Here is an 18,041-nt window from a genome sequence, read left to right as displayed (position 1 = left end):
ACTCGGGTGATTTCGACGAGTACTCACGGAGACAAAAGTGAGTCCGATGACGATTAACGATGCTAAGCAAAGACAACAAGGAGTAATATTTTTAATTTAAAAAAATAAAAATTAGGACGCTAGTTAAAATAAAAATAAAAAAAACTTTTTTCCGGGAATTCGATCGTTAAATTTTACTCACATCGTGTGAACGAGCAAAGGCGGTCATTGACGACGAGCGGAGTCGGTCATTGACTGCGGCATCTCACAACGTGGGCGTGTTCATTATTTACGTGGAAGGCGTAGAAGCTCACATGGGTTCTGCTGTTGTTTGATGCTCCTTCGCCATCGTTGGCATAAATAAAACCCAACGAGCTCTCCTTCATTTACATCAATCTACCGACCCTATTCCTCCGCCTCTGCTTGATTTCTCCTCCATCGCAGCCTGTGCGACCTCGATAGATCTCAGGGTTCGCGTCTGATATGGCTTCCTCCAAGGCCACCGCATCCATCCATGACTTCACCGTCAAGGTTTGTCTACGGAAATTTCTCTTCTTCTCAGCATCATTTGCCCGCTTCCTTTTTCCTTGTGTGTTTTCGGGATGGTTCCTTTTTAAAGATCAAACTTTTTGGATCGAGTGTGTTATTTGGAGGACTTTTCGAAAAATGGGATTTTGACAACAAATTACTTGTTTATTTTGTTCGTTTTGTTTTGATCTGTCGACTGGAGTCGACAATGACGCGTAATTTTAATGTCCTACTCCTGTAGTTATGGATTTTTGGTGCTTCGGTCTTGTTTTCTCAGGGAATGTTGGTGCTTGTACGAATTTGTTGTGTGCGATTGGGTTAGGGTTCCAGGGATGGGTCATTGGTCGATTCTTGAAACACTTGTGATCTTTTTTTATGGTAAGCAACTTGTGATAGTTTTTGATGGTCGCGTAATTTGGAAACCTTATGAGAATCTTTATTCTTATTGTGAATAATTTTGTGAATAATTTTGTGAACCAGAGGAAGTGTATTTTCTTGCATCAATCTTGAATGAATCCTTTTGCTTTGTGTCAAGTTGTGGAATTCATTCTGTTTTTACTCATTAGCGCCTAGATAGGACGAGTGTCATGGTGTTGAATCTACTGATATGTTAATGTTTCGAGTTGTAACTTCTAGGAACTCTTGTTATTTGTGGAAAGAAGTTTTTGTCTCTTGGTTTTTGTGGTTATGTAATCTGAGGTAGACAATGTGTTGTATCACTTCCATTGCAGGATGCCAGGGGAAATGATGTGGATCTTGGCACTTACAAGGGGAAAGCATTGCTGATTGTCAACGTTGCATCACAATGGTATTGTAGTTCTATTTAGATTGCTTTTTGTCTTTAAGTAACAGATTAGTTGAAATATATCTTAGAAGGTCAGATTAGTTTCTTGTAATTGAGGGTTAAAATGTTTTCATACTTTTGCTGCCTCTGTTTATTATCTAAAATAAATCTGTTACTTATATTTGTGGTAGTGGGTTGACTAATTCGAACTACACTGAGCTGAGTCAGCTGTATGAGAAGTACAAGAACAATGGTATGTGCTACTTACCTTGGCTGGCAAAATTTTCCCCATCAAGACAATTAGCTGTTATCTACTATATACTTTTGGTTTACCATTGGCTTTCATTAGGTTGCTGTAAGGGTAGTGTTAGTGTAAACAACTTTATGCTGTGGTTTCGGGGCCGATGCGGCTTGGTTCGGGTTCGAATGCGCGGGGATCTTGCGCGGCGCTCCTCGGGACAGCCGGGGTGGCCGGTTACAATGGTCCGGGCGGGACGTTGCGTGGGAGTAAAGCTGTTCCGCGGCACTGGGAAGATGCAACCTCGCCCTTGTACCTGCACACAGGTCGGGTCGGAAGCTCGGCCCGACCCCTCTGACGATCAAGTTAGATGATGTGGAAGGAGTTTTTTTAGTGAAGTCTCCTCCCCCTTCGTTTAGAACTCGGGGGTATTTATAGGGCGATTTAGTGTTACCTGATGTGCCTGCCTGCGGGAGGCAGGATCGTACCTCTGATGGCGTCTGACATTACCATTGATGCTGCGTGGAGAACCGAACTGCCGCAGGGTATGGGCGTGCCTCGGTGGTCGTTCTCCTTTGCCTCGGTCGAGCGCGTTGGTCAAACAACGATGAAGTCTTCGTCTGAGAGCGGGTGACGTCAGCGCCCATCGTGTCGGCATTATTGCCTTCTTCGGGCAGAGTGTCGTCCAGTCAAGGCTGACGTCGTAGCGCGTCATGTCGCCATTATTGCCCTCATCATATTCCCCTCCCGGAAGAAGCTATGCGTCGGTCACTGCGATAGGGGGGAGTCCGAGGCATGGCTTTGTCATTTGGTGCTGCAGTAGTCTCAGGCGACATGAGGTCGAGCTCGTCTTGGGCGGGCAAGCCGCGGCGAGGGAGGTGGTCTCGGGGGACAAGGAGCCGAGGAGCACGACGCAGGCGGGCTGACCGCGCAGGTGTGTCTCGGGGAGCAGGGGGCCGAGGAGCACGACGCAGGCGGGCTGACCGCGCAGGCGTGTCTCGGGGAGTAGGGGGCCGAGGAGCACGACGAAAGCGGGTTGACCGTGCAGGTGTGTCTCGGGGAGCAGGGAGCCGAGGAGCACGATGCAGGCGGGCTGACCGCGCAGGTGTGTCTCGGGGAGCATAGGGCCGAGGAGCACGATGCAGGCGGGCTGACCGCGCAGGCGTGTCTCGGGGAACATAGGGCCAAGGAGCACGACGCAGGCGGGCTGGCCGCGCAGGCGTGGTCGCGAGGGTCATGCGGCCGAGTAGCACGACGCAGGCGGACAGACCGCGCAGGCGTGGTCGCGAGGGTCATGCGGCCGAGTAGCGCGGCACGGTCTGGTGGCCCGAAAAGCCACTTGTGTTTCTTTCCCTCCGTGCCTACTTAGTAGTAGCGGGAGTCGAAAAGCTGCCGTATTTGATTCCCTTTCTGAGGGGACTGGTTACTTTTGCCGCACGCTTTCGAGCATTGAGATCGAGGCACCAGGGCGTTGCCGCTTCAACGGGGCTGCCACGTCAGGCCCTCATTAAGGCGGGCCGTCTTTTGGCGTTTCTGACGTGACGGTTACGCGCGTGCGTGGGTGGGCTGCCGCCCATTCTCGGGAGGTGAAGGGGCGCTGGTTCTGGCGGGATATCCTCTTTAAATAGCGAACGCCCAGCTTCGCTTTTATATTTCGCCGCTGAGCCTCCTTCAGGCCTTGCCGTCCCCTTTCCAGTTTTCTTCCCCGCTTCCTAGGTTGTCCTCCCTTTCCTCGTAGCTCCTCCCTGTTAAGGTCAGTTGAAATGTCGTCCTCTTCTCCCTCTCCTTCTTCCCCTTCCTGTGTAGCTGAGGGGGGACGTCCTCCGACGTCTCCTGTGGAATCCTCTGACGGGGAAGTGGCGCGGGCCTTGGAGGCCTTGATGTGGCCGTACGACAATGACTCCACCGTGAGTGGGTCACTGTTGGGGGGACTCCGGGAGCGTTATAGCATCCCGGAGGACCACATCCTTAGTGCCCCTGAACCAGGACAGCGGGCGTACGACTCGGTCCCGAAGGGTTTCGCGCTGACCTTAAACGCCCTGGAGGCGGGTCTGCGCTTTCCCCTCCACCCCCTCATCGTATCTTGTATCTCTTTCTGGCGAATTTCGCCGTCTCAGGTGGCTCCGAACTCCTGGCGTTACCTAGTGGTATTCCTGGGGGAATGCTACCATGCCAACATCACCCCTACCCTAAACCTATTTCTCTCCTGCTATCGCCTCTCCAAAGGTTCGGGGGGTTACTTCCTATCTGCCCGGACGGGCTTTCGAGTCGGGGGGCTCCTTCCAATAATAAAGGATGGAAGGGGAGATTTTTTTACGTTAGCTGCGCAAAGGACTGGGGTTTTGGGGTTCGGTGGTCCGCGAGGGCGGTCGACAACACCACCCCAGGCTTGAGTGAAGCAGAGTGCCAAGACCTGGGGAGGCTCAGGGAGATTCTCTCCAGCTCCCAGGCCCTCCGGAACATGACCGAGCAGTGGCTAGTCGAGGCGGGTCTCAGCCCGATGCCTCTAGGTACGTTAGTAACGTTTGGTTCGGGTGTTTGCGCGGCTTACTCCTGGTACTAATATCTTTCCTATTACTTGTAGAAATGGTGAACCTCCGATCGCTTCTGGGGGGTAATGCGCTGCAAGCTCCTCCCCCAGCACTGCCAGCCGACCTGTAGCCCGGCTCGAAGGACGCTCCGTTGGAGGTCGAGGTCGGGCGCCCTCGGAAGAAGGCAAAGGCAGCACCCTCAAAGGGGGCTGAAGCGGGCCCCTGTCGGGTCGAGGCCGGGCCTAGTCGGCGGACGGCGGGGAAGGGTCCGCGCCCTTTCTCCGTACGTGACTTATGCCGGCTGCTTGTCGGGGACAAGGAACTATTCCTAGCGCGGCTGGTGGCCGAGATCCCGATTGGGGAGGCCAATGACCCCTTGGTCGCCCGCTGGGGAGGCCTGTCCCGGAGGAGATTCCTCTGCGACCTTCCTTCGAGGTGCGCTTCATCCCGACATGGCTCGGGATTTGTACACCCTGCCCTCGGAGGCTCTGCTCAACAAGTCCGCTCAGTCCCTGACCTGGGTAAGCGCTTCTCCTTCTTCCCGTTTGGGCTTGCTTCTCGATGCTGTTCTTCCTGACCCGTCTTTTTCTTATAGGGCCTTCACTATGCAACGACCCTGATGGATAGGGTGCGTGACGCTGGCCGGGTCATCGGGGGCCTCGTCAGTCGTAATGCCGAGCTCCGCCGTTAGGTCGAGGAGGCCCGAGCCGGGGCCAGTTCGGAGGCAGTGGCGGCTGCCGAGAAGCTCGCGGCGGACCTGGAGGCGGAGGCGGCTCGCCTTAGGTCGGAGCTCGAGGCCTCCAAGAAATCGAGCGAGGAGCTCCAGCAGATCTTAAGGGTGGAGCGGACCGAGCTCCGTCTGCTGAAGACGAAAGCGAGCGCCCTTAGCAAAAAGCTGGATGAGGCGAAGGCGGAGACGAGAGCGGCCTCGGAAACGCTGGCGGAAGAGGCGTGTCTCCGACCCGTCAAGGACAGGGAGCTCATTGAGGCGTACAAGAAGTCCGAGGGGTTCGAACTCGGGCTGATGCGGACGGGGCGGGTGTCCTTTGAATACGGATACCGAATCGCCACGTCCCGCTTCCGCGCTCGTCACCCCGGCCTCGAGGTGGAGGAGGATCCCTTCACTCCCCACCCCGAGGATCTGGAGGTAGACATGCCCGAGGACGTCCCTTTTAACGACCGCTTGGACGTCCCCTTTGACGACCGCCTGGACGTCCCCCTTAATAAAGAAAGGTCCTGTATTTTTGCTTTTCTAAGGTGTTAGTCGATTTTGTAAGTCGGGGTCGAATCCTGTAAGTTGGTTTCCTTTTGAAATAAAAGAAAACTTTTTCCCCTCTTGTGTATTGCTCAGCTAGCGCTTTTTTTTTTTTTTTTTTTTTTTTTTTTTTTTTTTTTTTTTTTTTTTTTTTTTTTTTTTGCGCAAGCGAAAAGCTTCTCCTTCCCTTGGACGGGAAACTTCCCCTTTCCCAGAGGAAAAATTTCTTTTTCCTTGGACGAAAAAACTTTTTCTTCCATTAGGCCAAAGAAAGAAACTCCTTCAAAGAAACTCCTTTCTCAAACGAAGAATTTCTTAAGGTTCTGAACGTTCCACGTTCTCGGTAGAGGAGAACCGTCCATTGTCACGAGCCGGTATGTACCTGGTCGGATTATCTCGACGACCCGATAAGGTCCCTCCCATTTGGGGGCCAGCTTTCCCCTCGCTCGGGTCGGGTCGCTGACCTCGGTCTTGCGTAGGACTAGGTCGCTTAACTTAATTGGTCGGGGTCGTACCTTCCTGTTGTAGACCCTTGCGACGGCTCTTTTATAAGAGAGGGCCTTCAAGTGTGCGTCGGCGCGTCGCTCCTCGAGCACGTCAAGGCTGGCTCGAAGTCCTTCGTTCGAGACTTTCTCGTAATAACTTCTTGTCCGAAGGGTGGCAATGGCTACCTCGGGCGGTAGGACAGCTTCGGTTCCAAACGTGAGGCTGTAAGGGGACTCTCCAGTCCCGGTCTTGGGGTGGTGCGTAGCGACCATAAAATGCTCGGGAGTTCGTCCGTCCAAGTCGATTGGGCTGCGAATACTCTCCTTTTGAGCCCGTCCAGAATGGACCGATTGGTTACCTCTGCTAACCCGTTCGTCTGAGGGTAAGCCACCGAGCTGAACCTTAGCTGGATTCCGTGGTTCGCGTAGAACTCCCGGAACCTTCTACCTGCGAACTGGGGCCCGTTGTCTGTGATGATGGTTTTGGGCAAGCCAAACCGAGTCACCAGGTTCCTCCATACGAACTTTTCTATTTGCCGCTCCGTGATCGTCGCCAGTGGTTCGACCTCGACCCACTTTGTGAAATAATCCACACCCACGAAGATGTACTTTCGTTGTCCCGAGGCTGGGGGGAAAGGTCCGAGCAGGTCCAGACCCCATTGCGCGAATGGCCATGCGCAGTCGATGGGGGTGAGCGGGACCGCGGGCTGCCTAGGCGTGCGGGTGTGTTCTTGGCACGAACTACACCGTTGTACGTGGGCCTTTGCGTCCCGGCACATGGTCGGCCAGTAGTAACCTTGGCGAAGTATTTTGTGTGCCAGGGTTCGCCCGCCGATGTGTTCCCCGCAAACTCCCTCATGGACCTCAGCCAGAACCGTCTGAGCTTCGTCGGGCTCCAAGCACCGTAGGAGGGGGTATGTGAAGGACCGCTTGTAGAGTCGTCCACTCACCTCGGTATACCATGCATGCGTGCGACGCAGGCGTCGAGCCGTAGCTTCGTCGGGCGGAAGAGTCCCGTCCCGTTTGAAGCGTAGCAGTTCTTGTACCCAGGTGGTAGGCGCGTCGCCCGAGGCTGCCGTTGCGATTTCGATGGCACGGGTAGGGAGCTCCTCGACCTCGGGCTCGGCTTCAAGGGCTGGCTTTGACGCTAGCTTAGCTAGCGTGTCGGCTCGCTCGTTTTCTCCCCTCAGGACATTAGATAATGTAAAATGAGGGAACTTAGCGGTCAGGCTCTTTACCTGTGCCAGGTACTTCGCCATGATCGGGTCCCGAGCGCCGTATCCCCCGCTGAGTTGCTCGGCTACCAACTGCGAGTCGGTGAGGACGCGGATGGCGACCACCTGCATCTCGAGGGCCAACCTGAGTCCTGCTAGGAGCGCCTCGTATTCCGCCTCATTGTTAGTGGCCTGGAACCCGATCGGAGGGAACGCTCGAACGACCGCCCGTCGGGAGCTTGTAGCACCAGCCCCGCGCCGGCGCCTTTTGAGTTGGCCGATCCGTCGACGTGCAAGACCCAGGCTTCGGGAGGTTGTTCGAGACCCTTGTCCCCGATCTGAGTTAATTCTGCGATGAAGTCGACCACGGACTGGGCCTTGATAGTGGTCCTGGGCACGTATTGTATGTCATGCTCGTCGAGCTCCACCGCCCATTTGAGAAGACGTCCTCCTACATCAAATTTAAACAAGATCTGCCGAAGTGGTTGGTCGGTGATGACCTCCACCGAGTGAGCCTGGAAGTAGGGGCGTAGCTTCCGGGCTGACAGTACGAGCGCGAGCGCCAGTTTCTCAATCGGTGGGTATCGTTCCTCGGGCCTATTCAGGACGTGGCTGACATAGTAGACCGGAAGCTGTTCGCCGGAGTTTTCTCTGACCAGAACGGAGCTGACTGCATGCTGGGAGGCAGCCAGATAGAGGCCTAGCTTCTCCCCAGGAGAGACTGAGGCAAGTCGGGGGAGGTTGGCTAAGTGTTGCTTCATTTGTTTGAAGGCTTCCTCGCATTCCGTCGTCCACTGGAAATTTTTCGGGTTCTTCAGTGCTCTGAAGAAGGGGAGGCAGCGATCACCCGATCGGGCAAGGAAACGGGACATGGCGACGAGCCTCCCGTTAAGGCGTTGTAGGTCTTTGATCATCCGAGGTGACTGCATATTGATGATCGCCTGGACTTTCTCCGGGTTGGCGTCGATTCCTTTTTCGTGTACGATGAACCTGAGGAACTTTCCCGAGGTGACACCGAAGGCGCACTTCACGAGGTTGAGCCGCATGCCGTACTTGCGTAGCGTGGCGAATGCCTCGGCCAGATCGGCTAGGTGGGCTCCTGCCTCTTGGCTTTTCACAATCATGTCGTCGACGTAAACTTCCATGTTCTGCCCGATCTGGTGGGCGAACATCTTGTTCACTGTCCTCTGGTATGTAGCCCCGGCGTTCTTCAATCCGAAGGGCATGACCTTATAAAAGTAAACCCCTTGATCGGTGAGAAAAGCCGTATGCTCTTGGTCTTCGGGTGCCATTCTGATCTGGTTGTATCTCGAGAAGGCGTCCATAAATGAGAGGCAGGCGTGTCCGGCCGTAGTGTCGACCAACTGGTCGACCTTCGGGAGGGGGTAGCAATCCTTTGGGCATGCATTGTTGAGATTGGTGTAATCAACGCACATCCTCCAGCTTCCATTAGGTTTCTTGACGAGGACTACATTGGATAGCCATCGTGGGTATCTGACTTCTTCTATGAAGTCTGCCGCTAAAAGTCGGCCCACTTCTTCTCGTATGGCGAGCTGCCGATCAGGAGCCTGCTGTCTGGGTTTTTGCTTTATTGGGCGAGCGTCGGGTGAGATATTGAGGTGGTGCTGCGCGACCTCCGGGTCGACGCTAGTCATGTCAGATGGCGACCAGGCAAAGACGTCGGCATTTCCTTGTAGGAAGCCGACGAGCTGCCTTCGTTCTTGCTCGGGTAGCTCCGATCCGACCTTGATCGTCTGGTCTGGTCGACCCTCTAGCAGTGGCAAGTCGATGGTGGACCCCCTCGGCTCAGGATGGGGGGCTGGCTTCTTCGCCTCCTTGTCACGGACTTAGCTGGTTTTGCCTAAGTCGTGCGGCACCCTTGCGTGTCCGTCCGCAAAGGTCAGCCTCCCCGAAATCTCCCATTGTCCCTTAGGACCAACAAAAGAGAGAACGGGCTAGAGAGAACGGGCTAGAGAGAACGCCTCAATCGGGATCCACAAGCAAACATATCTGAAAAACACTTCGTAGACAATGCAAATTACAAACAGACTTTACAAGCTCTGAATAGTGCCACAACAAAGGGTAAAATGGTCCATTACAGACCGAAAATCTCTCGCACGTGTTCACATGACACAACCTTTATTTACAAGCCTAAAGAGGCCACCAACCTAACTAAAATGGGACTATTAAGCCTTCGGCTGCCCCTCTACATGTTGTACAAGGCATGAACATGCCAAAAGACACGGACATACATGAGCATTACATCAAACATCTTGTTTAGAAGTTTGTCCGTGACATTCTCCCCCACTTATTCCTTCGACGTCCTCGTTGAAGCCTTTGTCGACACTGCAACTCCTCGCCTTTGCTGAGTCTTCAATCTTTTACTCCAGCTACAATGCGCCTTTGGCTCTCAGCTGCTCTCCGCTGCTGTTTTTGAGTAGTCGAACCTTTGATCCGCCATGCTGCTTCAACTCACCAATGACTCTGACTCTGGTGTGGGGTTGGTTGAGTTGTGTTGATCCTTGTTGATTCCTGCGGATCCCCCAGATGAAGGAAAAGACCATCCTTACTGCGTCAGTCTCTCAAATTCCACATGCTGCTTGAACTGGGTGGATGCTTATTGGAGCTTTAACGAGCATCGTCTCGCAAACTTCTAAAGTTTTGGGTCCTTCCTCCACAAAATTTGCTCATTGACTCTTCTTTCACTTAGTTGTCACATCCAAGTAGGTTCGCATCACTTCCGCTTTCGATTGGCATTTCGTTGGGAAATGAAGCGGACAATCTACTCTCAGTAACACTGATCACCGTTGGTGAGGATTTGACAACTATTGTCTTCCATTATCTTTGAAGGGTCTTTGAACATATACAGAGCTCCTTTGCTGGATAGATAAGAGAATTGGGGTACTCGGTTTCGCCCATTCTCTTAAGAGTTGAGAAGGCAAAGGTTACTTGACTTCGCCCGCCTCCTCGAGGTTGTACTTCATGCATCGAGCTGGTTACTAGCCTTCGCCTGCTCTTTGCTCACACTTCTGAAGCACTTGAAGTGTTTGCACTCCTTGCGTTGAGTTAGTTACTGTCATTCACCTTCTCAATGCCATTGAACTTCTGGAATGCAGGAAGTTTTCACCCCGACTTGGAGTAATTCTCCCATAGGTTTGGTCGTCTCTGGGATTGTACCGTCTTCTCCATCAACCCTGCCGCCTACTCCACTGAGTAGCAAAGGTACAACACCGCGTACTGCCTGCTTCGTTCCTTGGTTATGCATGCATGACCCGAAGTCCTTCACTTTCGGCTATCTTGATGAGAAGCACATTGACACCGGTCTTACGAAGTTCTTCAACCTCTGCCCTTCAACCTTGTCTCGGTACTTGGAGATTGTCTCTGCATGCTCCACCTCCTCGGCCCCTTTCACGACCAAGCGCTCTCCCTCCATGAGAGCAAGGGATCAATGACTTTCACGGAAGTCCCGCCTCTGCGGTACCATGGCGCTGCCATGCCCATGGCACTACTATCCGTTGCCTTGCATCTGTATCCCTTCTCTTCACAATAAGTAGATATGCCTCTGTGGCACTCCTCCGAGTCCACCTCCATTCTAACTGATTGCTTGATTTTGGGTAGCTAAGTCCCTCTGGACTCGTCGTCGCTTCCTCGCCCCTTTCGACCCTCTGCTTCAACACCTCTGTGTTCTCCAAGCAGTCCGTTTGGTCGATGGAAAGACAGACTGCAACTCCCATGCATGGCCTCTGCCATCACGTTGTAGGGTTTGCACCGATTCTGTTCTCCTTAGCTTCCTTGGTAGCAACGTTCGCTTACTCGGCCTTGTCCTCTGACTTGCCGGGCTTCCTTAAGCGAATATGAGCTCTGGAGCAGTCCAACTCTCTAGTTGCTTCGATCATACCTCTGCATGATCAAGTTCCTCCCATAGAACTCACTGGTACTTGCATTCGAACTTTTCCCTTGGTGGAACACAGCCCCCATATGCTGATGACCACGGAAGCAAAATTCGATGCACGCACGGAAGACCCGCCTCTGCGGTACCATGGCCTTCACTCCTTGAATCTATAGCCCTTCTTGCCGTCGTGTTGTTCACCGAAGTGGAGCTCCCAGTAGCTCCCAATCATACCTCCATATGATCTAGTCCCTCCTAGGACTAGGTCGTGTGTATCGCATTGCCACGAACTGTTCCACCACGATCCGCTACACCATGTCGCCTCCTGGTGACATCTCCATTGCATTCTGATCCTTGTGGAATAAACTCGAATTGTGAACCCTCCATGTGTGGCCTCTGCCAACACATCGCAGGGTCTCTTCCACCTTCGATTTTGTTCGCTCCTTTGGCAATCGACCTTCATCCACCCACTCTTGGGTCACACCTAGATGAAGCACCGCTCTAGGACAGTCCGTCGCCTAGTAGCTCCCGAAGTCCACCGACTTCACTGTAATTTGTGCACCATTGTTTGGATCCTGGGCCTCTGCCCCTACCAGCACAATCTCCGCTGCGCAACGCTTCCTTCATAGCAACTTGAATGACAACACTATGGCATATTCTTCAAGAGTACCCGTCTCTGCGTCCTCTTGCCCCGTGCTAAGGCCTTCTGAACTCAACTTCGCCTCCGCAAATTGAGTCACCTTAGTTCCTCCATCAAATGCTCCTTCGAGATAAGGTGCACGTGCCCCGAAGCTCCCTTCGTCTTTGGCACCATGCAAGATGAGTCCGCTCCGTCAGAATGAAGGACCCATGGAACAACATGATCTTACTCTTGCCTCTGCAAGAGTTTATGTCCTTGACCTCTGTCTAAGGAAAGCACTGTGCCTCTGCTCCATGTTCCAACTTCTATACTGGCTCCCTTCGAGCGGCTTGAGTACTTCGCCAAGTTACCCTCAAGTTGCTCCGCTCCTCGTTTTTGCATTGAGTTGATGGTGGCCCTCGCGCCCACCATTCCACGGGTTAGCCCTCCCTTGAGTCTGATCTCCATATCGACTCCAAGTGTGCCTTCATTTAAGTTGCTTTGGGTCGCTTCCCCACTTGATCTCGCAATGCATCCACCGATGCATTCTCTCAAGCGAGATCATGCGACGACTCCTCGCCGCTTGCTCAGTCCATCAAGCTTCGTGGAGTTGTTGTTTGTTGAGGTACTCCTCCTCAACATGTGCGGTCCGTCGCACATGATTCTCCCTCTGGAGAGCCGGGACTTATCCCTCCTGGATAGTTGTCCCATTGGAGCAACATCTCTCTTCGTTTCGGAGACCACCATCCCCTTGGACTACTCCGATCTGCTGAACAAACTGTGCATTGTTCTGCCTCCTGCAAACGCACTTGCTAGATTGCGACTCCACGTCAATATAGCCCCCGCTGCACCACTCAAGGCCTAGCAACATGCTGAACTCGTTGCACACTTCAGCCTCCTACGGACGTATCCTTCACATGCCGAAGAGAAAGTTTCAATGCTCTATGGCGCCGAGTTTCGGCGCCTTGGGATAGCCACGAACATTCCATTGTCCGCATACAAGCCCATGCATGAGTACTAAATTCTTCGAGTTAGCAATTCCCCTCACCTCTGTGAGCTTTGCATAACTCTTTTGGTCGTTGAGCAACTCATTCCACCTTGCCTGTTCTCGTGGTGCCTCTTGCGCGAAGGGTTGGCCATTCTTTTGAATGCCAATCTCGGATGCCCGCTCGTCTGAGCGACTCCTTTTCCCTACATCTTCATGCCCGTTTTCCCCCAAACGGTCGCGCGTGTGCTGACTACCCTCAACGCAGCCCCGCTAGGTCCCCCACGTTTGCATGCTAAGTGTTTCTATGAATGTTTGTCCCGCTCGGATACCATCTGTCACGGACTTAGCTGGTTTTGCCTAAGTCGTGTGGCACCCTTGCGTGTCCGTCCGCAAAGGTCAGCCTCCCCGAAGTCTCCCATTGTCCCTTAGGACCAACAAAAGAGAGAACGGGCTAAAGAGAACGCCTCAATCGGGATCCACAAGCAAACATCTCTGAAAAACACTTCATAGACAATGCAAATTACAAACAGACTTTACAAGCTCTGAACAGTGGCACAACAAAGGGTAAAATGATCCATTACAGACCGAAAATCTCTCGCACGTGTCCATATGACACAACCTTTATTTATAAGCCTAAAGAGGCCACCAACCCAACTAAAATGAGACTATTAAGCCTTCGGTCGCCCCTCTATATGTTGTACAAGGCATGAACATGCCAAAAGACACGGACATACATGAGCATTACATCAAACATCTTGTTTAGAAGTTTGTCCGTGACATCCCGGGGGTCCGCCAATGGTGGTTCGACCCTTGCTCTCTTGTGTAACGAGACGGCGGTCAGGTAGCAGCGCTTGGATTCTCGGGGGCTTCCCGTAACCTCTCCGGTCCCGGCATGGGTCGGGAACTTCACAGTTTGGTAGTAAGTTGAGATGACGGCTCGGGCCCGTGCCTGGGAGCTTCGGCCGAGGCAGCTCGGGCGTATGCTTTCCTTCTGGTCATGGAATCCCCGCCAGATGCGGGGCCGCCAGCTATCACGTCGATGTGTCGTTCGATGGGACCCTCCGGGCGCGGCGAAAGTTCCTTGTCCGGCTGAAGGTACTAGCCGAGATGCCCTCTACGAATGAGCTCCTCGATCTGCCTTTTCGACTCCCGACACTGTTCGGTGTCATGCCCATGCTGCCGGTGAAAGCGGCAGTACTTCGATTGGTCCGTTAGCTCTCGCGGATTCCTCATCGGGTAGGGCTCTTTAAGCAGTCCCTTCTCCCTTATGTGGAGAAATATTTCCGTTCGGGACGAGTTCAAGGCGGGGAGAGGGGGCCTCGGTGCCGGCAGGTCGGATCTGTCCAACCTACGCCGAGACGCAGTGGATTGCTACTGCCGGGGCGGCTCCGGCTTGATCCTTTTGTGTTCTTCGCGCTTTCCGGCCATCCATGTCTCTGCGGCGACGAACTGGCTCGCCCGCTGGAGCATCTCGGGTACCGTCGTGGGGGGTCGCTCCACTAGAGACCAGAAGAACCTGGAAGGCCGCAGGCCTATCATGAATGCCTGCATCAATAGAGAGGGGTGAGCGTCTGAGAGCCCTCGGATCTGCGTCGTAAAACGGTTCACAAAATGGGAGAGGGGCTCGTCCTCCCTTTGGTTGAGTCCGAGGAGTAACGCCACGGACGACTTCGGTCGGGAGTAGGCCAGGAAGTTGAGCTCAAAGTCTCTAGCGAGCTGATCGAAGGAAGTGATGGTCCCGGTCTTCAGGCCGTTGTACCATGCGCGGGCCGACCCCCTCAAGGTCGTTGGGAACGCCCTGCACATCAAGGCGTCAGAAGTCCCATATAGCGCCATTTGGGCGCGAAACGCGGCTACGTGGTCCGCGGGGTTAGTGGCGCCGTCATAGGCGTCCAGCGAAGGGAGCCGGAAGTGTGGTGGAATCACTTGATCTTGTATTTCGGGTGCGAACGGGGACCCTTGGTATCCGTCCGCTTCGAGCTCTCCTTTTGACCTACGAACCTCTTGCTGTACTTCGTCGAGGCGTTGACTAATGAGGCGCAGCTGGGCTCGCAGGGCGTTCGTCAAGTCCGCGGATAGCGCCTCAGGCTCTGGGCGACTCGACGTGTCTTCCGCCTCTCGGTTCCCGGGCCGGGCGGTTCGGTTTCGAGGCGAAGTAGGGAGCTCGGGAGGTGGTGCATGAGTCCGGGTAGGGGGCTCCCGCTGTTGGAGAGGCTGGGTTACATGTGGGGGCGTCGGCTGGGAGACGAGCGGGATGATCGTCTGCACCACGCCCGCCAGTGCTCGGACTTGATGAGCGAGGTCGTGGAAGGCTTCGGGCGATACAGGCGACGGGCCGACGGGGGCGTCGGGTGGCGACAAACACGGGTCGTTGAACAGCCGCCAGTAGCGCTCCGATGTCGTGGCGGGGCATTCGTCTCGGGGTTCATCACGCAGGGGATGTTCTTCCGGGGTGCTGACCGGACACGACCCCATGGTTGCGGGTTCGCCAGAGTGGATCTGTTGATCGCTCGACATTCGGGGCCCTCCTTCTAGCGCCAAAAATGTTAGTGTAAACAACTTTATGCCGTGGCTTCGGGGCCGATGCGGCTTGGTTCGGGTCCGAATGCGCGGGGATCTTGCGCGGCGCTCCTCGGGATAGCCGGGGTGGCCGGTTACGATGGTCCGGGTGGGACGTTGCGTGGGAGTAAAGCTGTTCCGCGGCACTGGGAAGATGCAACCTCGCCCTTGTACCTGCACACAGGTCGGGTCGGAAGCTCGGCCCGACCCCTCCGACGATCAAGTTAGATGATGTGGAAGGAGTTTTTTTAGTGAAGAAGTCTCCTCCCCCTTCGTTTAGAACTCGGGGGTATTTATAGGGCGATTTAGTGTTACCTGATGTGCTTGCCTACGGGAGGCAGGATCGTACCTCTGATGGCGTCTGACATTGCCATTGATGCTACGTGGAGAACCGAACTGCCGCAGGGTATGGGCTTGCCTCGGTGGTCGTTCTCCTCTGCCTTGGTCGAGCGCGTTGGTCAAACAACGATGAAGTCTTCGTCTGAGAGCGGGTGACGTCAGCGCCCATCGTGTCGGCATTATTGCCTTCTTCGGGCAGAGTGTCGTCCAGTCAAGGCTGACGTCGTAGCGCGTCATGTCGTCATTATTGCCCTCATCAGGTAGGATATTTGTTATATATTATGCATCAACTTGGACACTGTTATGGTATCAACTGAAACGCCATCACAAACTAATTGATCTTGCACAAAGTATTACTTTTGCCATAAAGTTTCATCTCATAAAAAAAAAGGAAGAGTCAAATATCAAACATAAGAGAAGAACAAATGAACTGATATTTATAGAGAACTAGTTTTCCTTTCTTGTTGTTACACAAACTGTTAGTTTGATGATGAAGAAACGTTTCTTTCATTAATCAGTGTCTATTAATGGATCATGGATTTTAGTGTGTGAAATTGTTTTAGGCTGATTAGTTGTACCATAATCCATGTTCTTGAACAATTTGCTGCTAACACATGATAGAACAGGCATTGAGACTGAAAATTAAGGTTATTATATGCTACTAACTGAGAATCAAGCTGATCCTAGCCTTTCATAAAATTCTGCGTCTTATGAAGTTCTTTATAAACTTAGCTTTCTGAATGTCATTTAAAATTTGTAAACCTTGAGACCACGAAAGGTCTCTACAATACATCTACATCATTTTGTAGCTATGAGATCGAGATGTCTTGTTGATTTGGTTGGGCAACCTTTTGTTTCTCATTCAAGTTTTGTTCTATGAGGCTTTTCTCGTTTAGTAGTTATTAAATCTTACATCACGTAAATCAAAAGGGAGGCACTTAAAGTTACCTTTTGCATCAAAAAATAGACATTGCTTGATACTAAGATGCTTTAGTTAAATTTTGCATTCAGAACCAAGGTAACTGCACGCATAATTGTACAGGAGAGAAAAGCATCTGAAAGAAAATTTGAGGGGCCTAGATTATTTGGTTATATGCTTGGAACTTTCAAATATTAACATATTCATTCAACAAGAACATCGTTGTAATGTCCTAACTATTTAGGGTTGGCAAATATTAACATATCCATGGTATGGTATCTACTGTTAGAAGTAAGAGTATCAACGATCATGCTCTCACACAATCAAGTTTCATTCTGCCTGAATTTATTTCTTTACCTTGCTTTCATGATGCAGATTTTGAGATTCTGGCATTTCCATGCAATCAATTTGCGGGACAAGAACCAGGAAACAATGAAGAGATTGTTGAGTTTGCTTGCACTCGATTCAAAGCTGAATACCCGATATTTGATAAGGTTAGTTGTAGCATGGATTTCAATTTCTTAGTTACTAGGCTCATCCCTTTTAGAATTTTTTAGAGAGAGGTGCTTCTTAGCTAGACCATTCTTGAGCTAGTTTTTTCTTCTATGGTTGTTTTCTTTTTTCTTATTGCATTTAAGAAATAATGGTTAGGTAGCTTGACTGCTTGAACATATAGCATGGATTTTTTAGTTGTATGCCCGAGATGGTAAACATCGCTGTTTGGGTTTTTCAGCCTGGATATTAAAGTTAGTTGTCCGCTTTAGGTTGATGTGAATGGTTCAAACGCTGCACCCTTGTACAAGTTCAAGTCCAGCAAAGGTGGCCTTTTTGGGGATGGCATCAAGTGGAACTTCACCAAGTTCTTGGTGGACAAGGATGGGCACGTGATTGATCGCTATGCCCCAACCACATCCCCGCTTAGCATTGAGGTAGATGAACCCAAAGCTGCCACACCTCATCCGGAATGTTGTTGTGAAATCATGTTCAATGTTCTTGACAATGCAGATAATGCCATCTGACATTTTATTTTGGATCCCTTTGCAGAAGGATATCAAAAAGGTTTTGGGGATTGCCTAAATTTCACATGCTTGTGAATTCGGCACCAAATAAATGATGGTATGAATAATGTGCTGCTCTATGCAAGATTCTGGTTGCATGAAGGATCTTACCAATTGCACAAGAGACTATTATATCAGGTTCATTTGGTTGACAGCTTTATCTTGGTATATTGGCAGATGTATTCATTATAAAGATAAGAGATTTCTCATATAAATCCTCTGTAGGTTTTTATGACTCTTACATTTATCCTATGGATCTTTTGGTCATAATATTGCTCTTATCTGGTCACAGTGTATTTGAGGAAAGTCCTTGGTTGAGTTACAGATTCATATACTCATGTAGGTCCTTAATAACATGTTCCATTAGCTTAATCGGGTGACTGTATTCTCAGTTTTCTTCAAACTATATATTTATATTAGCATTTATATTCAGGTAAGATGGTAAAACAAAGAAAAAGAGAGGTAGCTTTAGCTTCATTTGTTTCGGATGAGACAGGGAAGAGGATTTGTTTTTGTTTCTTCCATTGCTCTTGTGTGACTTATCTCACTAAAATTGTGAGAAAATACAAAGACAGATGAGCCTGATCATCTCTACAAGAGACATTTGGGATTGTATCTGAAATGAGTGTTGAACATGATAAACTCTGAAATTTTTG

The 18,041-nt window shown here is 51.7% G+C and overlaps 1 protein-coding gene across 1 annotated transcript; it reads left to right on the top strand.

Moving 5' to 3' along the window:
- The first annotated feature begins 222 nt into the window (after positions 1-222).
- Positions 223-17,655, top strand: LOC135612522 (probable phospholipid hydroperoxide glutathione peroxidase 6, mitochondrial). The gene is made up of 6 exons (XM_065108912.1): positions 223-510; positions 1,239-1,315; positions 1,483-1,544; positions 16,703-16,821; positions 17,092-17,256; positions 17,372-17,655. The coding sequence occupies exons 1-6, from the start codon at positions 463-465 to the stop codon at positions 17,402-17,404; spliced, it is 504 nt and encodes a 167-aa protein (XP_064964984.1). The 5' UTR covers positions 223-462; the 3' UTR covers positions 17,405-17,655.
- Positions 17,656-18,041: the final 386 nt, after the last annotated feature.

Source organism: Musa acuminata, chromosome BXJ2-5 (assembly GCF_036884655.1).
Source record: "Musa acuminata AAA Group cultivar baxijiao chromosome BXJ2-5, Cavendish_Baxijiao_AAA, whole genome shotgun sequence".
NCBI classification, from domain to species: Eukaryota; Viridiplantae; Streptophyta; class Magnoliopsida; order Zingiberales; family Musaceae; genus Musa; species Musa acuminata.
Note: the sequence above shows the minus strand (reverse complement) of the source record. Positions and strands in the feature narration are given on the sequence as shown.

What these genes read in the sequence shown, in the direction of transcription:
- LOC135612522 (XM_065108912.1), top strand. Translation starts at nt 463, where the DNA reads ATGGCTTCCTCCAAGGCCACCGCATCCATCCATGACTTCACCGTCAAG. An exon ending in TCCATGACTTCACCGTCAAG is followed by an intron (nt 511 to 1,238) that starts GTTTGTCTACGG and finishes CTTCCATTGCAG; the next exon opens with GATGCCAGGGGAAATGATGT. An exon ending in GTCAACGTTGCATCACAATG is followed by an intron (nt 1,316 to 1,482) that starts GTATTGTAGTTC and finishes TATTTGTGGTAG; the next exon opens with TGGGTTGACTAATTCGAACT.